This window comes from Solea solea, chromosome 15 (genome assembly GCF_958295425.1).
Source record: "Solea solea chromosome 15, fSolSol10.1, whole genome shotgun sequence".
In the NCBI taxonomy this organism is placed as follows: Eukaryota; Metazoa; Chordata; class Actinopteri; order Pleuronectiformes; family Soleidae; genus Solea; species Solea solea.
Window position 1 is genome coordinate 1,941,758 of NC_081148.1, and position 20,000 is coordinate 1,961,757.

At 44.8% G+C, this 20,000-nt stretch overlaps 1 protein-coding gene across 2 annotated transcripts in view; it reads left to right on the forward strand.

Annotated features, from left to right (window-relative positions):
• The window catches only part of arfgef3 (ARFGEF family member 3), a 44,161-nt gene that overhangs the window by 18,910 nt on the left and 5,251 nt on the right, over window positions 1–20,000 (forward strand). Inside the window, exons 24-37 of one of the 2 annotated variants that reach the window (XM_058651209.1) lie at window positions 137–282; window positions 404–583; window positions 777–918; window positions 1,006–1,128; window positions 9,298–9,401; window positions 9,468–9,612; window positions 9,689–9,817; window positions 10,115–10,291; window positions 11,903–12,017; window positions 14,391–14,493; window positions 15,589–15,720; window positions 15,799–15,929; window positions 16,327–16,335; window positions 16,689–16,907. In XM_058651209.1, coding sequence (XP_058507192.1) covers window positions 137–282; window positions 404–583; window positions 777–918; window positions 1,006–1,128; window positions 9,298–9,401; window positions 9,468–9,612; window positions 9,689–9,817; window positions 10,115–10,291; window positions 11,903–12,017; window positions 14,391–14,493; window positions 15,589–15,720; window positions 15,799–15,929; window positions 16,327–16,335; window positions 16,689–16,907 — 1,855 coding nt within the window. The remainder of the gene's footprint in view (window positions 1–136; window positions 283–403; window positions 584–776; window positions 919–1,005; window positions 1,129–9,297; window positions 9,402–9,467; window positions 9,613–9,688; window positions 9,818–10,114; window positions 10,292–11,902; window positions 12,018–14,390; window positions 14,494–15,588; window positions 15,721–15,798; window positions 15,930–16,326; window positions 16,336–16,688; window positions 16,908–20,000) is intronic. The other variant, XM_058651210.1, reaches the window with a different exon arrangement.

Sequence of the window (20,000 nt, forward strand, 5' to 3'; positions counted from 1 at the left end):
GTCTGTACGCACGTGTATCACACACATGTTTTTCAGTCTTTATGTGTGTGTGCGTGTGTTTGCCTGAGCCTCGGTGTGTCAGGCTGGTTGTCAGCAGCAGGGGGCGCTCACAGTCAGTCTCTTTCATGGTCTGTAGGTGAAGCTAAGTCGACGTCAGAGCACCGCAGTGCCCTCCACCTCTTCCGTTTGGGCGAGGCCATGCTGCGGATCGTGAGGAACAAGAACCGACCTTTGCTCCACATGATGAGGGCGTGGAGCGTGGTAGCGCCACACCTGGTGGAGGTAAGAAACTGCAGCCTGTGCTTCAAACCACTTCTGCGTCTTCAGCTTCCACTTTCTCACAAATGATGACAAAGGTAGAAGAGGTTAGCGCCCCCTGTGAGAACTGTTTGTGTTTGTTCAGGCGGCGTGTCACAAAGAGCGCCACGTGTCGCAGAAAGCCGTTTCCTTCATCCACGACGTGCTGACGGAGGTGCTGTCCAGCTGGGTGGAGCTTCCACACTTCCACTTCAACGAGGCCCTCTTCAGGCCGTTTGAACACATCATGCAGCTGGAGCTCTGCGACGAGGATGTGCAGGACCAGGTTGAGTATAAAGTGGCTTCTGTACTTCAGGTCAGGTGTTGTTAAAGGGAAACTTTTTAAGGCTTTTTATGGTAACGTTGTATTGTAGTAGTTAGCTCTGTGTCCCTCTGTGTTCGGCCTATAGTAACACATGAAGACGTGTGATGTCACACCTGGGTCACATGACTCTGACGCGGTGTTCCCGTGTGTGCAGGTGATCACGTCGATCGGCGAGCTGGTGGAGATGTGCTCTCCTCAGATTCTGTCCGGCTGGCGTCCGCTCTTCAGCGCTCTGAGGACCGTCCACGGCAGCAAGACGGACACCAAGGACTACCTGCTGGGGGAGTACTCCATGGGTACGTCCCACACACCTGTTTTACTTTCACCATCTTTTATTCCTTCCTCACCTGCTTCCTTCCTTCCTTCCTTCCTTCCTTTCGTAGGAAAGTCGCAGGCCCCGGTCTTCGACGTCTTCGAGGCTTTCATCAACACTGACAACATCCAGGTTTTCGCCAACGCCGCCACCGACTACATCATGTGTCTGATGAAGTTCGTCAAAGGTTTAGGTTCGTCTCATGTTGCGCTGCCTTCATTGATCGTCTGTGATTTTATTATTTCTTCTTGTCGATGTTCACAAGTCAAGGTGGCCACTAGGGGACACACCGCAAACTTGGACTGTAAATAAGTACTGAATTTTTTTTTTATCAGAATCAGAATACTTTATTAATCTCCGGGGGGAAATTGTTTTTGTTCCAGATGCAAAGAAATAGAAATATAGCAGTGGAAACAAGGCATAAGACATGTATATTAAAACAGTAAATAGGCAATAAGGTGGAATGAAATAAAATATTAGATAAAAAAAAATGATAATACAATAATAAAGTAGAGAATTTGGAAATATATACAATATACAAATAGTTATCAATAAAGTGAGGATGAGTATAGTTTGTTTAGTGTGTTTTGTTTGATCGACAACCATAGGAGTCCGATCATCAGAGGGAGGAGTTCTACAGTTTAATGGCCACAGACAGGAATGACTTCCTGTGGCGCTCAGTGGTGCATAGAGGCGCAATTAGTCTCTCGCTGAAGGTGCTTCTCTGTTTGACCAGAGTGTTGTGGAGAGGGTGAGAGCCATGCTGCAATATGGCCCGCACCTTCGACAGCATCCTCCTGTCTGACACTGCTGTCAAAGTGTCCAGCTCCACCCCCACAACGTCACTGGCCTTTCTGATGAGCTTATTGAGTCTGTTGGCATCTGCCACTCTCAGCCTGCTGCCCCAGCACACAACAGCAAACAGAATAGCACTAGCAACCACAGACTTATAAAACATCCTCAGCATAGTCCGGCAGATGTTAAAGGAGTGGAGCCTCCTGAGAAAATAGAGGCGGCTCTGTCCCTTCTTGTATAGGACTTCAGTGTTCTTAGTCCAGTCCAATTTATTGTCATTGAACACCCCCAGATATTTATAGTGATCAACGATGTCCACATCATGCCCCAGGATGGAGACTGGGGTCACTGGTGTCCTGGCTCTCCTCAGATCCACAACCAGCTCTTTGGTTTTTGTTGTGTTGAGCTGGAGGTGGTTCAGGTCACACCATGTAACAAAGTTGTCCACCACAGCCCTGTTTTCAGCCTCCTCACCCTTGCTGATACATCCAACTACAGCAGAGTCATCAGAAAACTTCTGAAGATGGCAAGACTCTGTCTGGACTTTGTGCTATGGGGGCGGCGCGTGCAGCTGTTTTTGTTTACATTTGTGTTTTTCGTGTTTCTGTTCGTGTTTTCACCCACATCCGCCTTAACACAATAATGAAGGGCTGAAATATGGGACCTGGGGAACATTTGTGGACTTTTTTCACCCCCAAAACTGGACTTTATTCCACCGGAGCTGCAGCGGACCACAGAGGCTCTCACCATCCCCCCTCTGTGGAAGGAGACGGCAGAGACTACGGAAACGAAAGCGGGGTAAGCGGAGCGGGCTGCGTGCTAGGCTACAAGCTCACCCACACAGACCGGCTTTGCCCAGTGTCCTCCTTGTCAGGTTATTCACAAACAAACTGGACGAAATTCGACTAAGGATCGTCTCACGTTGGATGGACAGCTGTGTGGCGATTTCACCGAGACCTGGCTGGACAACAACATCCCAGACACAGCGGGGGAGCTAGCAGGCCGCTCTTTGTTGTGAGCCGACAGGACTGCAGCTTCAGACAAGTCCAAAGGTGGAGGTTTGGCACTGTACATCCACGACTGGTGTACAGATACGAACGTCATCTCAACACTCTGCTCCCCTGATCTGGAATATCTGGCAGTGAAGTGCAGACTGTTCAAACTGGTGAGAGAACTCACCTCTGTTGTTATCGTAGCTGTGTACTTTCCACCGCGAGCTAATGCTGAGCTAGCACTGGAGGAGCTGTACTGCCTCATCAGTGGCCAAATGAACGCGAATCCAGAAGCGGCTGTGATAGTGGCTGGGGACTTTAACCATGTGGAACTAAAGGCTGTCTTCCCCTAATTCCACAAATTCATTAACTTTCCAACAAGAGACAATACTGGATCAACTGCCTGACACCTTAAACAGCTTCTTCACACGCTTCGATTCTCCGAGCAGCAGAAGGACTGTACATCTTCCTCAGCCAGAGGTGCAGCACCAGCCTCTCACCCTGCAGCTGCACCAGGTGGTGGATCAACACCAACAAGGCAGCAGGCCCAGATAAGGTGTCAGGTCGGACGCTGAAGTCATGTGTGCTCCCTGTCTGCCTGAAGTCCTCAATCATTATGCCTGTGCCCAAAAAATCCACTGTCACCGGTCTCAATGACTTCCGTCCTGTCGCCCTGACCCCAGTCATAATGAAGTGCTTCGAGCGGATCCTCCTGAAGTGATCAAAGATGCCATCCCTGCGGGCCTGGACAGCCTGCAGTTCGCCTACAGGGAGAACCGCTCTACGGAGGATGCTGTCTCATTAGCACTTCACACGACCCTGACTCACCTGCAGCATACAAACACCTACGTCAGGATGCTGTTTGTGGACTTTAGTTCTCCCGGACATGTTGGCGCTGAAACTTCACAATCTGGGTTTGGCACCATCGCTCTGCTTCTAGATCAGCGACTTCCTCACCAACAGGCCCCAGGTGGTGAGGATACGGGGGTCCACTTCTGCACCGCTGATCCTCAACACCGGAACGCCAGACGGATAGCAACAGACCCCACCCACCCGGGCAACGCTCTTTTTGCACCACTTCCATCAGGAAAACGGTACAGGATCATCAGATCCTCCACCAAAAGGGACGTTACTGTCCACACAGAAATTGATGTAGTCTGTAATACACTCAGTAAGCCAATCAATATCCTCTCCATGTGGCTCACAGAGTACATTCCAGTCAGTCACCTCGAAACAGCCCTGCAGTGCCTCATAGCAGTCATCTGACAATGTCCTCACTGTCTTTGTGGTCACAGGCAGCCTCTTCATCAGAGGCACATAGCAGGGGGTGAGAAGTTGTTGATCTGATCTTCCCTTCCCAGCGGGGGAAGGGACCTGGAAGTGTATGCGTCCTTGACATTAGCATACAGCAGGTACAGGGTCTTCTCCTCTCTGGGTTTACAGGTCACATACTGGGTGAATTTCAGGAGTGTTTTTTTAATGGAGACATGGTTGAGTGTAGAGTGGATGACGTCACATGCCGATGTCGGGTTAGCGGACGGGGGGATATACACAGCCACTACTATAGCATGTGAGAATTCACGGGGTAAATAATAATTCAATTCAATTCAATTCAATGTTATTTGTATAGCGCCAAATCATAACATACATGATCTCAGGTCTGTACATAGACAACATCAAGGAGAGCAGAGAAACACAACAGTTCACACAATGAGCAAACACTAGGCATCAGTGGAGAGAAAAAACTCCCTCTTAACAGAAGAAGAAATCTCTGACAGAACCAGACTCACACATGTGCAGCATCTGCCTCGACCGGTCGGGGTGAAAGGAAAATGGGGGACAGCGGAGAGGTGGGGGACAGAAAGGGGGGAGAGAAAGGACAAGAGGGAGATGAGGTAGAGACAGAAGAGAGAGAGAGACCAGGAGCAGATACACAACAACTGTATCAAGTTACAAGTTTATACAGTCAATGATATCGACTTTTAATTATAGCACAATAATAATGATGATGATATGTATGATATGGATAGCCTCGAAAACTGGATCTGGATCCTGCAACCTGCAAGATGAGAATACAGAGAGAGAGAGAGGGAAGGAAGGAAGGACACAAACTAGGGAGAGAAAGAGACAAGGTTAATGACATATAAAAAGTCATATTCATACCCTGAGTGTGAGAGAGTGAATGTGCGTGCACCACAGGAAAATCCCCCAGCAGTCTAGGTCTATAGCAGCAGAACTAAGAGCTGGTCCAGGTTTCCCTGAACCAGCTCTAACTATAAGCTTTATCAAAAAGGAAAGTTTTAAATCTAACTTTAAATACAGAGAGAGGCTCCGCCTCCCAAACTGTCATTGGAAGCTGGTTCCACAGGAGAGGAGGAGCCTGGTAACTGAAGGCTCTGCCGCCCATTCTGCTCTTACAGACTCTGGGAACCACAAGTAAACCTGTATTTTGTGACCTAAGTGGTCTGTTAGGGTGATAAGGTAAGACGAGGTCTTTCAGGTATGAAGGGGCCTGACCATTAAGTGCTTTGTACGTGAGGAGGAGGATTTTAAATTGAATTCTAAACTGTGGGTGGAGCCAGTGTAGAGAAGCTAACACTGGAGTTATATGGTCTCTCTTTCTAGTTCCTGTCAGAACTCGTGCTGCAGCATTTTGAATGAACTGAAGGGTTCTAACAGACTTGTTGGAACATCCTGATAATAAGGAGTTACAGTAATCTAATCTAGATGTAACAAAAGCATGAACTCGTTTTTCAGCGTCCTGTAAAGACAGAATGTTTCTAATTTTCATAATGTTCCGCAGGTGGAAGAAGGCTGTTCTGGAAATGAGTTTTATGTGTGAATCAAATGACATTTCCTGGTCCAAAGTAACTCCAAGGTTCCTCACAGTGGATCTGGAAGCCATGGTGATGTCATCTAAAGTGACAATGTGATCAGAAAGTTTTTCTCTGGGGTGTTTAGGGCCGAGTATAAAAGTTTAAAAGTAGAAAGTTACAGGTCATCCAGGACTTAATGTCTCTGAGACATTCCTGGAGTTGAACAACCTGATTTATTTCATCTGGCCTCATTGATAAATATAGCTGTGTGTCATCTGCATAACAATGAAAGTGTTTGTTGTGCTTCCTAATAATGTTCCCTAGAGGAAGCATATATAAGGTAAAAAGTATAGGCCCAAGCACTGAGCCTTGTGGAACTCCACAATTAACTTTTGTTTGTAGTGAGGTTTTATCATTAACATGAACAAACTGGAATCTATCAGATAAGTATGATTTAAACCAGCAGAGGGCAGCACCTGTGATCCCAAGAGTCTGCTCCAATCTCTGCAGTAGAATATTATGATCAATGGTGTCAAATGCAGCACTAAGATCTAACAGGACAAGAAAAGAAACTAGACCATTATCTGAAGCCAAGAGAAGATCATTACTAACTTTAACTAGTGCTGTTTCTGTGCTATGGTTTAATCTAAAACCTGACTGAAAATCTTCAAACAGGCCATTAATGTGCAAATATTCACATCATTGATTAGCAACTGCCTTTTCTAAGATTTTAGAAACAAAGGGAAGATTAGATATAGGTCGGTAATTAGCTAAAATATCTGGGTCAAGGGTCGCTTTTTTGAGAAGGGGTTTAATAACTGCTATTTTAAACGTTTGGGGCACATATCCAGTTAATAAGGATAGATTAATTTGAGTTAATATAGAGCTGTTAATTAAAGGAAAGACATCTTTAAACAGTTTGGTGGGGATAGGATCTAACTGACAGGTTGATGGCTTAGATGATGAAACTAATGATGTTAACTCAGGGAGATCTATAGGGGAGAAACTGTCTAACTGTGCACCTGGTGCTTCTAAAGCTCTTGTGCTAAAAGATGAGTCAGTCCCAATATGAGGGAGGAGATGATCCATTTTCTCTCTAATTGATGTTATTTTATTCACAAAAAGTTCATAAAGTCATCACTGCTCAGTGTTAAAGGAATAGATGGTTCAGTGGAGCTGTGGCTCTGTGTCAGCCTGGCTACAGTGCTGAAAACAAACCTATGATTATTCTTATTTTCTTCAATTAGAGAAGAATAATAGGCAGCTCTAGCTTTGTTTAGGGCTTTTTTGTTATTAAGGCAATGAGTTGGTTTATTAACGTATTGAATAAAACCTATTGATTCCAACAGCGAGTTAAATGCGCAGCTAAGACTATCACGGTCAACATCTACATGGATGTTGAAATCCCCTACAATTATGATTTGATCTGTCTTAAGCACTAACTCAGATAAGAACTCAGAGAACTCTGATAGGAACTCTGAATAAGGTGCAGGTGGACGATAAACTGTGACTATCATCATTGGTTTCTGTGATTTCCAACTAGGATGAGATAGATTAAGAATAAGGCTTTCAAACCATGAATATCCTGGTTTGGGTTTGGGATTGATTAATAATCTAGTATTAAAAATGGCTGCTACTCCTCCTCCTCGGCCTGAGCTTCTAGGAATATGGGTATTAGCATGAGTGGGTGGAGTTGACTCATTTAGACTAACGTAATCTTCTTCATGTAACCAAGTTTCAGTTACACAGAATAAATCAATACAATTGTCAGAAATTAGATCATTTATTAAAACAGATTTTGAGGAGAGAGACCTTATATTTAATAGTCCACATTTAAAAGTGCTATTATTTGACTTTATTTTATTGTTAGTATTAATCTTTATTAAGTTAGAATGTCTAACTCCTCTTCTGTTTGTTATTGATTTATTGACTTTATTTACTTTAGTTTTTACTTTAGTAGGTCGAGGGGCAGACACAGTCTCTATGGGGTTTTTAATTGGTGACTGCTCGTAAAGAAGCACAGAAAAGCATGAAAGACTGCAACTCTGTGTCCTGGTCTCAGCTCTGGATTGTCATGGGTTTCTAATAAAAGGTCCTAAGCTGCTAGATAAGAGAGCTGCTCCATCCAAAGTAGGATGGACGCCGTCTCTCCTCATGAGACCCTCATGAGACCCAGAAGGTTTGCCAGTTATCTAAAAACCCAATGTTGTTTTCTGGACACCACCTCGACAGCCAGTGATTGAATGACGACATGTGGCTATACATGTCATCACTGGTTACATTGGGCAAAGGACCAGAGAAAATTACGTTGTCAGACATAGATTGTGCGTACCTACACACAGACTCAACATTAACTTAAGTGACCTCTGATTGTCGTAATCAGGTGTCATTACTGCCGACGTGAATAATAACTTTACTGAATTTACGATTATCTGTAGCCAGCAGTTTCAGATAAGACTCTATGTCGCCCGCTCTGGCCCCAGGAAAACACCTGACTGTGGTCGCTGGCGTCGCTATTTTCACGTTCCTCAGGATGGAGTCACCAATCACCAGAGTTGGTTTCTCAGTCTGTGTGTGTGTGTGTGTGTGTGGTGCTGAGAGGGGAAAACTTGTTTGAGGTGTGAACAGGTTGGTGGTGGACAGGACTCTTAGGCTTAACACTACAGTCACCCAGCTGCCCTGTTTGTCTCCCGGCTGCACGGGAGCTGCTGAGCGAGCTAATGCTATGTGGACGGAGACCCACAGCTAACAGTTCAATATCCGGGCTGCAGATGCGGTCTTTCACGGTGATGTGACCAGGATTGCACCAACTGTTGTTCACAAAAACAGCAAGCCCACCTCCTTTACGCTTACCGCTCTTAGTGCAGTCCCTGTCAGCCCGGACAGTGTGGAAACCCTCGTTGGAAACATTGTGGTCAGGAACATCTTTGTAGCCATGACTCCGAGAAAATCATCAAGCTACACTCCCGCTATTCCTGATGACTCCGGGTTAGCGCTGTAAGCTTGTCCATCTTATTCCCCAGTGATCTCACGTTGCCCATGATAAGATGAGATGGGAGACACGGCTTGTAAGTTTTCCTCTCCATAAGTCTCCCATGTTTTGCTCCTCTCCTCCACCATAGTGACCCTTTCCCTCTGCATCCCCGGTGTGTTTTCCTCCGAAGTTCCGCAGGGATGTCCTCCGTAACCGTAGCCAAGCCAGCCGGCTTCAGCTCTATCAGCTGATCTCGGGAGTAAACAACGTGGTGATGCTGAGCGACAGTCGAGTGGCAGAGTAAAAGGAGCGATTCCACCACGAACAGAACAACAAAAACTCTCCACATAAGCATGTTAAGAGAGAATGTGGCTTAAAAAGTAACTAAAGTTTAACAAAAAACAAGTAAGAACAAGAAAAAAAGGAAAAGTTAAAAACAAAGTTAAAGTAAGCAGGAGCGACTGGAACAGGCTGCATACGCCGCGACAAGAGTGTTTTACATAAAAACACGAGGTTAGCTTGTGGTTCCTTAGATCGTACGTGAGAAACGAGTAACGTCGTGACACTGCCCCCTACAGTTTATGTGAGTATTGCATTTTGACGACACATCGTGTTTATTTACGTCTGATAAGAGCAACAACAACAATAACAGCAAAGACGTTCATGGACTCATGTTGTTACAGTGGTCGAGAATCAAAATGACTTACGTGTCACTTTCACACGCACACATGTACTGGACAGGAAGTGTGTGTTTGTGTGTAAACTAAATGTCTTTGTTTGTGTAGGAGAGGTGGACTATAAGGAGATTGGAGACTGCGTCCACGCGTCAGCTCACAGCTCGACTGACCTCTGTCTGCCCGCCCTCGACTATCTACGCAAGTGTTCACAGGTAGTAGCTCCGCCCATCTGCCGTAGTCACGTCATATGTGTTTATTAACGAAGCTTTGATTGACAGCTTCTGGCAAAGATCTACAAGATGTCGTCCAAGCCCGTGTTCCTGGGGGCACGGCTCGCCAGTCTGCCCATGAGGTCACAGGAGCGCTCCATCAGCAGCGAGGACGGGATGGACTGTGTCCTCCAGGAGTTTGACGATGACACAGGTAAAGACAGGTGTGTGTGTGTGTGTGTGGTCGGTCTTGTGTCCTCTGGTCCCTGAACGCAGCATTGTGTCTTCAGGTCTGATCCAGGTCTGGATTCTGTTGTTGGAGCAGCTCACAGCTGCAGTTTCCAACTGTCCTCGAAAACATCAACCACCAACTCTGGAGCTGCTGTTTACACTGATGAGAGAAGTGAGCTGTGTCCCAGGTACACACACACACACACACACACACAGAGACACACACACACACACACACACACACACACACACACACACGCACACACACACAGAGACACACACACACACACACACACACACACAGAGACACACACACACACACACACAGAGACACACACACACACACAGACACACACACACAGAGACACACACACAGAGACACACACAGACACACACACACACACACACACAGACACACACACAGAGACACACACAGACACACACAGACACACACATCTCTCTTTCTCTCTCTCTCTCTCTCTCAGGTCCAGGCTTTGCCATCTTTGCCGTCATCCAGCTTCTGCTTCCTGTGATGTCACTGTGGCTGCAGCGTAGCCATGGCGACCACTCTTACTGGGATGTGGCAGCAGCAAACTTCAAACATGCCATTGGTCTGTCCTGTGAGCTGGTGGTCGAACACGTCAACAGTTTCATCCACTCAGGTGACAGGTCACAGGTCACAGGTCACAAGACATTCACAGCAGTGCACGCATTCATACCTTCAATATCTGCAGTTACAGTGATTTTAAAGGCATAGAGTGATTGTCTTTTCCCTGATTTCAGGGTGGTTCCCCGATCTTACAAAATGTATATTTCATTTTATTATTTTTATCAATCAAATTTTTGCCACTAACTGTTGATCCCCAACATAATGGTGCCCCGTGTGTGAGGCCTAGGGCTGGGTATCGATCAAGCATTTTCGATACCGGTACCAATACCTATACCTTCATTTCGATACCGGTTCCTGATTGATACTTTTTCTGAAACCAGTTTTATAATATCATTTCTAAAAAATAAAATTACATTACACATTATGGTACAAATCCATTCTTCGTTTTTATTTTTCAGTTTTAGCATTTTTACACTCAGTGCAATTTTTTTATTTTCAGTGCAAAAAGAACAATTGCAAATGACACAATGTCATTTTCACTAACGATCTCACAGAAACTTACAGAGGTAAAATCAATGTCTTATCATCATTTGACATTAGAACACAAAACATAACAATAACATGGTTGTATTATTATTACTGAAAAACATAATGTAGACTTAACTGGTCAACAATAGCAACAGCTTACTCACCTCCGCTGTAGAAAAGGTTAATAAACCTTTAACAATAACTTGTTTCTCACATCAGGGTCAGAGGTCACTGTGAGGACAAGATAAACATAAAAGTGAGCTGTTTAACAGCCGATGCAACAGATTTGAACACGTTAAGCTTTATCAGTTACTGTCTACAGTATATTCAGTTAGCTTTTCATTGAGTTAGCTATATAGCCATCACATAAAACTACACACTAATATCTTAAGTTAGCGTCACATGGATCCCAGTTTAAGCACATATTACGCTGCAGTGACGTTAATTTAAATAAACAAACATGGTTTGAAGTCAGGCCGCTCTGGCTCTGTAACATCCACAGAGGAGGTGGATGTCTGCGCTCCGCTCTTCTTACATTCAAATACTGAGCAACTTTCTGCTCTGTGCTTGATTCTTCATGTTCCCGGCCTTAGTGGCGATATCTATTTTACAAATATTGCATCGCACAGTATATTAGTATTACTTTTGTTGAAATGGAGCCACACTTTGGACCTCGGTGGCATTTTTAGCCCCTTCGTCACGAGTCACAACACACTTACATGTAGTTAACGACACAGACACACATGAACGCGGTCTGTGGGCGTAACAGCATTGTATTCTTCCTGCACGCTGTAACCACGTGTAACGTTACAGCCAATCACCGGCAGCATGATCAGATCTCCATCACGTGATTAACTCCGTAGGTATCGAAACTTAGGACCGAAACACAAGGCATGTTTCGATACCCGGTAGTATCGAAGCATTTCGGTCGGTGCCATAAAATAACCGAAGTTCGGTGCCCAGCCCCAGTGAGGCCACTGTAAAACAGACTTATGTCCTGCTCCTGGAATGTCACAGCTTAAAAACTCCATGTGACTTCCTGTCTGCATAACAACAGACTACAGACGCAGGCTTAGGTCCTAACATTGTTGTTGATGATGATGATGATGATGATGATGATGACGTGTGTGTGCAGACATCGGCTACGAGTCGCTGATAAACCTGATGTTGAAGGATCTGTTTAAGCTGCTGGTGGCCTGTGTGTCTGAACCTGCAGAGACCATCTCCCGAGTGGGCTGCTCCTGCATCAGGTAACCACGGCAACAGTCACGCCCTCTGCTCGTCACATTATATGTATCACATGTTACAGTTTTTCTCGATTGCTCAGACACATTTCTTGAAAGCTGTTCTCTCCTTTTCTCTAAACTGTGAACACAAAACCCAATTTTCAAGCTACATTCACAAAACCTCAGACTCAAACTTTCACCTCAAAACAGTTCAATCTGTGCTCAAAACTGAACTTTGTTGTCAAATCGTGCCCCGAGTCAATCAAAATGATAAACACTGCTGAACAGTCACTAAACACTACGTAGAAAAATAGAAAACACAAAATAAAAGTTTATTGTTGACTGTAGGCTAAATGCATGTCGCAAAACAAAAAACCTGTGCATTTAGCACTTGATCAAAAAGACAAAAACAGAAATCTTGTGCATTTACACGTAGCACTTGTAAAAACAAACCTTATGCATTTGCCACTTGTGTACAGTAAGCCCATGTAAAAATAAAGTACACAAATATACAAATAAGTGCATTACTCAGCCACATCATCATGTCTCCGTACTGGGTCAGGCCACAGGACTTCATCCACATCACAGGCCACATGTTGTCTGGCCGTATCCAGGCTTGGCATGTCTCCACACCTATGTCACCACAGGCAGGTTCCGTGGCTTGCAGGAGATTTACCCTGGTGTAAGGTTGGCGTTCATATACCTTCCACCGCCACGAGGAGAAGAATTCCTCAATGGGGTTTAGGAAAGGGGAGTACGGTGGAAGGCAAAGATTGATAAAACCTTGGTTCATATTGAACCACTCTCTAACCTGGAGGGCTCTGTGAAAACTCACATTGTCCCAAACAACAACATAGATGTGATGCTCATCCTGCTGCCCTAACAGAGCATCTCGCATGTGATTGAGGAAAATGAGGAGCTGGTGAGTGTTGTAGGGCCCCAGGTTGGCATGATGGTGGACAACCCCACGATTGCTGATGGCAGCACATAATGTGACATTGCCACTACGCTGCCCAGGGACACCAACAATGGCCCGATGGCCAATCACATTACGGCCTCTCCTTCTCCTTTTGGTGAGATTACACCCAGCTTCATCCATGTAGATGTATTCATGAGGTCTTTTCATTGCATCCAGTTGAAAAACCCTCTGTAGAAATAGATATAGTTTTGTAAGTGATAGAGAAAAGGTGATTTAGGCCACGACAGTAAATCACTACTTAGAGTAATCAACATTGAATGTGTCTGGATATATACCAACCTTTGCTCTTTGACTCTGTCTGAGTTGCGATCAAAGGGCACTCTGTACAGCTGTTTCATCCGCAGTCTGTTGTGCTTGAGGACACGATCAACAGTAGAGAGGCTGACACTGTTGATACCCTCAACATTGACATGGTCCTCAATGATCTTCTGCTGAGTTTCACTCAGTTTAATGGTGTTGTTCTCATGGACCATATCAACAATTAGGGTCTCTTGGTGTGGGGAGAACATACGTGTCCTCCCACCCCCATGTGGCAGTCTTTCAATTCTACAAAAAGAGAACATGCAGTTACAAAAGATATACATGGAATACTAGGCCTACAAACAGTTAGACCAACCCTCCATTACAATACTACAGTACATTGGTACAGTGAAGTACTGAAACATGTATTTACTTACAGTATACTGTGGTACAGTATATAGTATGTCATACAGTAACTGCTGTCAACATTTACATACTGTACTATAATGTCAAAAAAGGTAATTACCTGTTCTCTTCTCTAAATCTTGGGATTATGGTGGACACAGTGAATCTACTGATGTTTGGTTGTAGCCTTTGTCCGGCCTCCCTCATGCTCATACCATGGACAAGAACATGGTCAATCACAGTCGCTCTGATTTCATCAGATATCTTCACTGACCTCCTCGACCTCCTCGACCTTCTCGACCTCCTCGACCACCTCGACCTCCTCGACCTCCTCGACCTCCTCGACCTCCTCTCACACAAACTCTTCCTCTCAGATTTCTATCCATCGTAGGGCCTCACAAACCAGTGCTCTCTGAACTGGCTTATATGTTCCCTCACATCTTGAGCCACAAGTGTGATCAGTTTTGAGTTGCTGTGTTCACGTGGTGACACTTGTGCTCTAATTGTGTTTGACTTGTGTCACCTGTGCTCACCATTATGCAGCACAGGTGCATCACAATGAAAATGTGTAAGTTGTGTCTAAACAGGTGAAAAGTGCTGATGGTTTTGCCAAAAGTGTGATGGATTCAATCAGTGGCTTCAGGCAACTGAGCCTTTGGTTCAGACAATAGGGTTTAGTGTTTTAGCAATTGAGAAAAACTGTAATGTCACATGTTACCGTGGCGTTTTGTACGTGTAAACTGTGTGCTGCTGATGCTCCGCCTCCTCCGCAGGTATGTGCTGGTCACAGTTGGTCCCGTGTTCACGGAGGAGATGTGGCGTTTGGCGTGCTGCGCCCTGCAGGACGCTTTCACCGCCACGTTAGAACCTGTCAAGGTAAAAACACACGGTCGCTGCAGTATAGAAACCAATCAGGTGTCAGTGTGAGCTGTCAACCATCAAGTCTCCGCCTGTTTTTACCATCAGACGAGTTCATCTACAGATCGACCTGAAATTACCTTTGTAGACCTGTACTGTATTTGGGGGGCGGGGCTTCTGGTATTTGCTTAAGCCAGCCAGTGGGGGGCGATGCAGCTGTTTTTGGGAGCTGTCGTGTCGTCACTGGTTACATATAGAAAGTGTCTGATACACTGACGACATAATCTGACCATCTTCACACACACACACACACACACACACAGTGTCTGTTTGTCATATATAGAGACACATACATATACTGTATATGTATGTTGATATAATTGTGACCTTTGACCTCTGGTACCTGATCAGTGAATCTCACTGAATAAAGATGATCAGATGTCAGTCTATAGTTTGATGATGATGATGATGATGTTGTTGTTGTTACCTGATGTGGTGTTCGAGGACTGTGGGAGATTACAGATTAATAGCCTCAGTGGCTGCTGCTCCACTGTGTGTGTGTGTGTGTGTGATTTTAACCCCACTGACAGATTTTCTTTGCTCGTTCACTTCCTCGCACATCAGGATGTGATTAATAAAATATGTATCAAATGATTAATATCAAATATCAAACAATGTATAACAGCACAGTTTCTGTGGTAGTTTAAAGTGATAGATCAGATTTTATGACCTACTTTGTAAACCACTCACTCTCCTACACACACACACACACACAGGAGTTGTTGATCCACTGCTGCCTCCATGACTAAGTTCAAATGTCTGATTTTGTCACGTCAGTGTTTGAAATCCAACGTTCAGATTGACCTCAGTGACACAAAGTGACCACACGAGGCAGCAGAGGAGCAGCAGCTCCTGTGTGTGAGAGTGAGTGGTTTACAGTGAGATAAAGACGTCGTAGACGTAGATTTAGTTTAAGTGGCTAAAATCTATTTTTCTCTTGTGTCTCTGCTGGCAGCCGTTTTGTTTTCCCTGTCCCTGTGAAGCAGGATTTAGCAGTTAAATAAAAACCGTTTGACATGAGATGTGATGAGCAGGTGCGTCTCTCCTCTGTAGAACCTGCTCGCCTGTTTCCACAGCGGCAGCGACAGTTTCTCAGGAGACGCCTGTGAGGTGAAGGTGGCGGCGCCGTCTCACTCGCCCTCGGCGGAGGCCGAGTACTGGAGGATCAAAGCTATGGCTCAGCAGGTCAGCTGACCACTGACCACACATATCAAGTCAACAACGCTGAGTCGTCATTAATGACGCTAACTAACTGTGCCACAGGTTTTCATGTTGGACTCTCAGTGTTCACCAAAGACGCCAAACAGCAAGGACGGCTTTGAGCACGCTCAGTCCTGTGTCCTCATCATCGAGCTGCCGTGTGACCAACAGGCTAATGGACACACACAGAAGAGGTGACACACACACACACACACACGTTGGACATTCATGACTTGATTGGACATTGCATTGACTTACATTCATTTCCTGGAGACTTAGTCTAACCTTAACCACAGTTACTACTGGCCTAATCCTAATCCTAATCCTAACCTCAACCTAACCTTAAAACACATCTTCACCTTAAAATGTAGTTATTTACGTTGTGGGGACTTGATTTTTGTCCCCACAAGGAAGACAAGTCCCCATAATGTGACTGTGTAAACAGTTTTAGGTCCCCACAACATTAGTAATACCCACACACACACACACACACACTAATGTTGCAGCAGAATTAAATGTGTGCGTCTTCACTGTCGTTGTGTGTCGTGTGACTCATGTGTCAATCATGTGTTTTTTTTCTGCTGCGTTCAGGAAAATTGGGTAAGTTTTGTTTTTTTGTAACAAATTTGTTTACGTTTAAAAGAAAGTCGGTCGCCATCGTTTAACTTTTAAACTGTTTAAACTGTTTAAACTGTTTTACTTTTAAACTGGTTTCATTTTAACAGGTTTAAATTGTTTTCTTTATTTAAACCAGTTTGAATGGGTTCAAACTTTTGTCCCTTTTCAAACCGGTTTAACCCGGTTTAACCCAGTTTAACTGGTGTTAACTGTTGCACCAGTAACTTTTTGAACTGTTTAAATCAGTTTGGTGTAAACAGTTTTCCCTTTTTAAACTGGTTCATACCTGTTGTTTGTGAGCTGAGGTCAGAGGTCATAGGTCGGTGTCTCTTTAGGATCCCGTTCCGGAACATCGTGGTCAGCCTCCTGTCACACCAGGTCCTGCTGCAGAACCTCTACGACATCCTGCTGGACGAGTTCGTCAAACAGCCCGAGGGTCATGAGAGGGTCACGCCCGTGACCTCTGACCCCGGCAAACCCTCCGCGGGCTTCTTACGCTACATCTCCATGACCAACTTAGCCATCATCCTGGATCTGCTGCTGGACTCGTACAGGTTTCTGCAGATCCTTGACAATCCATGGCTGTGATTTGGCTGTTGTGATTGTTGTGATTGTTGTGATGGTTGTGATGGTTGTGATTGTTGTGATGGTTGTGATTGTTGTGATGGTTGTGATTGTTGTGATGGTTGTGATTGTTGTGATGGTTGTGATTATTGTGATTGTTGTGATGGTTGTGATTATTGTGATTGTTGTGATTGTTGTGATTATTGTGATTGTTGTGATTGTTGTGATTGTTGTGATGGTTGTGATTATTGTGATTGTTGTGATGGTTGTGATTATTGTGATTATTGTGATTCACAACAGTCAGATAAGTCAGTCAGTCAAACTTTATGAAACGCATTCACAATAACTCCCAACCTTGTTCAGTTGTAGCACGTAAAAAAAAACAGTCTGATGCCGCTAAATCAAACGTTAGCGTAGTCACAATAACTCTCAAAAACACAATACACTCACTTTTTCAGTTCATTCCTCGTCCACAAATCCCTCAACTTCTTCATCTTCTCCGCGACGCTCCTGACTACGGTAGCCGTAATGTACCACACAAAATCGATTTGAGGTCAAGTCGAGTAGTTTTATTTGTCAAATGTACTATATGTACGACATACAGCACAGTCCTCTCAGACCCACGGTGCAAAACAGGCAGTTACATAAATAAACAATCAACAATCAACAATCAACAATCAACAGACATGAAATAAACAATCAACAAGACGAGAATCTTCTAAGAGAAGATTAGTGAGGTAGTGCAGTTTAGTGCAAATAAGCAGGGGAAAGTGGAATGGGCAGTCCCTGAGTTCAGAGTGTGGGAATGGTGGAGGAGGAGGAGGGGGGGGGGGAGTACAGTCCTGAGGGGTATTCCAGAAAGCGGGTTATGTGAGAACTCTGAGTTTGTTAACCCTGAGATGAGGGAAACTCTGAGTTATCCGTTCCAGAAAGAGAGGTAACTTAAACTCTGGGTCTGTTACTGCGGTAACTTACTCTGTGAACATAACCTGCTCGCTGGCAGGTTTACTATAAGAAACCCAGAGTTTCTACCTGTCTTCTCCCACACGAAGAAAGCAGTTAGACATGGATTGCCCATTCATTAGAAATCCAATCGACATCGAAGCCGTATTGATCAGAAATGCATTACGTCGTGAGAGAATCTTCCGACCCAGATTAGACGTTTTGATTAAAAATAAAAGACAAATTCACATGTGATTTGGTTCTTCTTTATTCATTAAAAGTACAAAAGCAACAGTCAGGATTTGTAATATAGTTCCAACTATTAACATATTTCACATATTCACCTGTTTCACCATGACAATGCACCCACCTCAACTGGCGTTCAAGTAATAGAATTTACAAGTCTGTTTTTCTGATTTGCTGGTCCAGGTACACCATTTCTTTCTCGGTTTTTTGAATGGTTTTCATTAGGTGCACCCTGTACAACTCTTTTACCGGCAACTGGGAAACATATGGACGTTTAATTTAATTCCTGCAGTTCTACATACAGATTTAACATGGTATTGACCGAAAATCTCACTGTGTCAAGCTGTGCTCTCGAAGTTGATGGACCCTCCTCATGGTGATGCCCAGCCATGTTCTGTTGAAGGACAAGAATGTGCTAGTTTGTCCATTATCTATGCTCATCACTTCAGTGTACATGTCAAACTCCAAATTCCACTCAAGAATGTAAATGAATATGAATGGGTAGACCAGTGCCAGTAGCTATACATAATATTAAGACACACTTCAGTAGGCCCCTCCGGTTCTCTCCCTGTGGCAGCAGACAGCGTCTCCTCCTCCTCTATATAATTCAGATTGCATATATATATATATATATATATATATAAATAAAAGTTTTATTTAAAAAAAAGACATAAGTGTATACTTGCATCTGATGTAGGCACTTGTGTCCTGGGGGGTGACAGGCTCAGATGAGCTTCCCCCGGGGATGCCTTCGGCCACAGGGCGACCGCTGTATTGGCTGAGAGCCAGCTCCTCAGCCTCTGACAGAGGTGGTGGAGGTGGCCCTCCACCCGTTTTTCGGGCCTCTGCCTTCTTTCTGTTGGCTGAGCAGAACTCAATGTTTGCAATCTGAATTAATATTTACGTTACGTTTAATAGCCTAAGTCAATTAAAAATAAAAAAATAAAGTGAGGTGCAATCATAGCCTAGCAAAATATGCCTTACCTTTTTGAATGATGTTTTTATGTTTCATTTTGAGCTGCTTCCAAGTACTCCTTTCTCCTGTTGGATTGCACCTAAATGAAAAACTCAGATTTCATTCCTACTTATATTCATAACTATAGGCTATGCTACGATCTTACGGTTAAATGTTACGTCAATGGAATAGTACATTCAAACTTACGCGTTGACTCGGCAGCAATTTTCTCCCATGCGGTCTCTCTCTCCTTCGCTGCTGCAGCTGTGTTGCATTCGCGGCGAAATATGTGCTCATATTCTCCGTAGCCCAGCATAAGGATCTCCAACTCCTTCGCACTGAAATATGTTGATCTTTTTTTTTCTCGGTTGTCATGGTGACTCGTGGTATCGGGGCTCCATTGATGATGGCTTTTTTCAGTGGTTGTGCACGCGCGTACCTCGAGGTTAACATACTCAGAGTTGATTGAACTAACTCAGATCAGCTGTTCTGGAACCGGATACTCAGAGTTTCCCGACCTAGAGTAAGTCAACTCAGAGTTCAGGGATAGACTCAGAGTGTGTTGAACCTGCTTTCTGGAATACCCCTCTGGTCTGTGGCAGGGGGCAGAGGGGGGGAGGATGAGTAGAGGTGGGAGTGATGGTAGAGCAGGGAGGGAGTTGAGTCTCCTGACAGCCTGGTGGAAGAAGCTGTTCTTTAGCCTGCTCGTTCTGGCCCGGAGACTGCGCAGTCTCCTCCCCAATGGCAGCAGGCTGAAGAGGCTGTGAGACGGATGGGAGGGGTCACCAGTAATCCTGATTGCCTTGCTGGTGATGCGGGTGTTGTAAATGTCTAAGGGGGGGGGGGGGGGAGAGACACCAATGATCCTCTCGGCTGCTCTCACGATGCGCTGCAGGGTCTTGCAGCAGGACACGGTGCAGGCGCCGTACCACACAGTGAT